This window comes from Cynoglossus semilaevis, unplaced genomic scaffold, assembly GCF_000523025.1.
Source record: "Cynoglossus semilaevis isolate Cse_v1.0 unplaced genomic scaffold, Cse_v1.0 scaffold1201, whole genome shotgun sequence".
NCBI classification, from domain to species: Eukaryota; Metazoa; Chordata; class Actinopteri; order Pleuronectiformes; family Cynoglossidae; genus Cynoglossus; species Cynoglossus semilaevis.
Genome location: NW_007585201.1, coordinates 4029 through 5904, shown reverse-complemented (window position 1 = coordinate 5904; position 1876 = coordinate 4029). Strand labels below are relative to the sequence as shown.

The window sequence follows — 1876 nt, the reverse complement described above, 5'->3', positions numbered from 1 at the left end:
TTTTTAGAAATTTCTGCTTGTGCCATACCTAAAATATGTCATACTTTGCCTTTCAGTCTGATTTATCTTCTGATGATGAGCTTACACCACAGCCAGTCCAACAGTCTGAAGAGCCGGAGAAGAAAGACGTGTTTATCGTGCGGGTTAAAGGTCTACCGTGGTCGTGCTCTGCAGAAGAAATCATGCACTTCTTCTCTGGTAAGAGATGTCGATCAAATGTCAACTAACATTAAAATGCTTAAAGAAATCAACTTGGTTTAAATAACTTATTTTTAATTATATTTAATTTTTTAAGCCTGAAATTGTCAATAAAACTGAAAAACAAGTTTAAAAAAGTAATGATTGATTTATTTAATCTCTGATACTCATCGAGATGGAGAATGAGGAAGATGTGAGCAGAGCTTTAGAGAAACACAGACAGTACATCAGTGAAAGATATGTAGAAGGTTTGTCTCTTTGAGGGACACATACGTTCGTGATTAACTGGACTTTCCAAGGCATTTGTATGAAATCACGTCACGTGCATCTGCAGTGTATGAAGTGACGATCAGTGATCCTGAAGCAATGCTGAAGAAAAACCTGGAGCCTAAAGCTAAAAGTGAAGTGGTCCGGCTCAGGGGTCTGCCCTTCACATGTACAGAGGCCGACATAGTCCAGTTCTTCAGAGGTAAGGTATCTCAGATGGACGTGTTGTTAGAATAATAAACATTGACTGTTTTAACAGGTTTACAAACAGCACAGGTCAATTTTCTGTCCTATCATTTGTACATGGGAGTGTAACTACACAAACAAAAGCCATAACATTACTTCACAAATTACATTTTTGGTCGATTTAGCAGAAAATGTAATTCATACCCACAGACAAATTGTGCATGAAGAGTGAAAATGTTCATTCTTTTCACTCAGTAGTCTGTGTAGCAGCGTCGGTATGTTTTAATTTTATCGCCTAATTTGATACTTTGAATGCTTTTTCTTGATAAAGGGTGGTGAAACTCCTTTAAAGTGAATCTTATAATTGGAGTTTCATCGTCAGGTTTGGATATAGTGGAGAATGGAATCACCTTTGTCACAGACTTCACAGGGAGGACGTCTGGAGAAGCCTTTGTCCAGTTTTCCTCTCGGCAGGAAGCAGAAAGACAGAGTTTATAGGGAACAGGTAAGAAATACAACCATTGGCTAATTCTACAAGCTCCGAGTATACAGTAGTATCTCATCTGATACATGCCTGATCCATGACCTCATTAAAATTATCGTTACATCAGCCCTGATTGGCTGGTCATTTCGACATCTTTTGACGCCTCTGGACAACCATCTATGTGGCTTAGCTCTAAACACAACAGTTTGGTTGTTTGGCTTTGAAAAGTTCTTATGGGTAGTATGTATGTAATGTATTTTGATAATGTTAATCTTTCTTTAAAAAATTACAGATACATCAAAGTGTTTCCCAGCTCCAGTAATGAGATTCACCCTAATTGGAGGATGAGGGCTAATATGGTGTCTGCTCATCAGCCTGTCTCCGACCCACTGTGCGGCTCAGAAACTGGTACTCCATAAACAGTGTGTTGTTAATACTATCACACAATACTAAATGTTTTGTCAAGGTCTTTGTTGTCGGCTTGCCAATAGATCTAAACTGACTTGGACACTGTCAGGAAATTTCCTCCGTTAGATAGGACTGTAAAAAATGCTGTTAGTTCATACCCCAGTTTCCCAACACAAAGAATTCAAATAAAGATCAAATAAAGATCTGATCAAATAAAGAATCAAATATGAGATCTCAAAGTTTTAAAAGTTTTACTTGCAGCAAGGAGTGCAGAACAATGGTTACATTCAGAACTGCACTGAGGAACTCCTCAGTGCTCAAAGCTTAAATACA

The 1876-nt window shown here is 38.1% G+C and overlaps 1 protein-coding gene across 1 annotated transcript in view; it reads left to right on the top strand.

Annotated features, from left to right (window-relative positions):
- LOC103398955 (G-rich sequence factor 1-like) overlaps positions 1-1876 on the top strand; it is a gene marked incomplete at its 3' end in the record, with an annotated part of 13698 nt that overhangs the window by 8370 nt on the left and 3452 nt on the right. The window contains exon 7 of the mRNA XM_025053913.1: positions 1034-1141. Within this exon, the coding sequence (XP_024909681.1) occupies positions 1034-1141 (108 nt within the window). The remainder of the gene's footprint in view (positions 1-1033; positions 1142-1876) is intronic.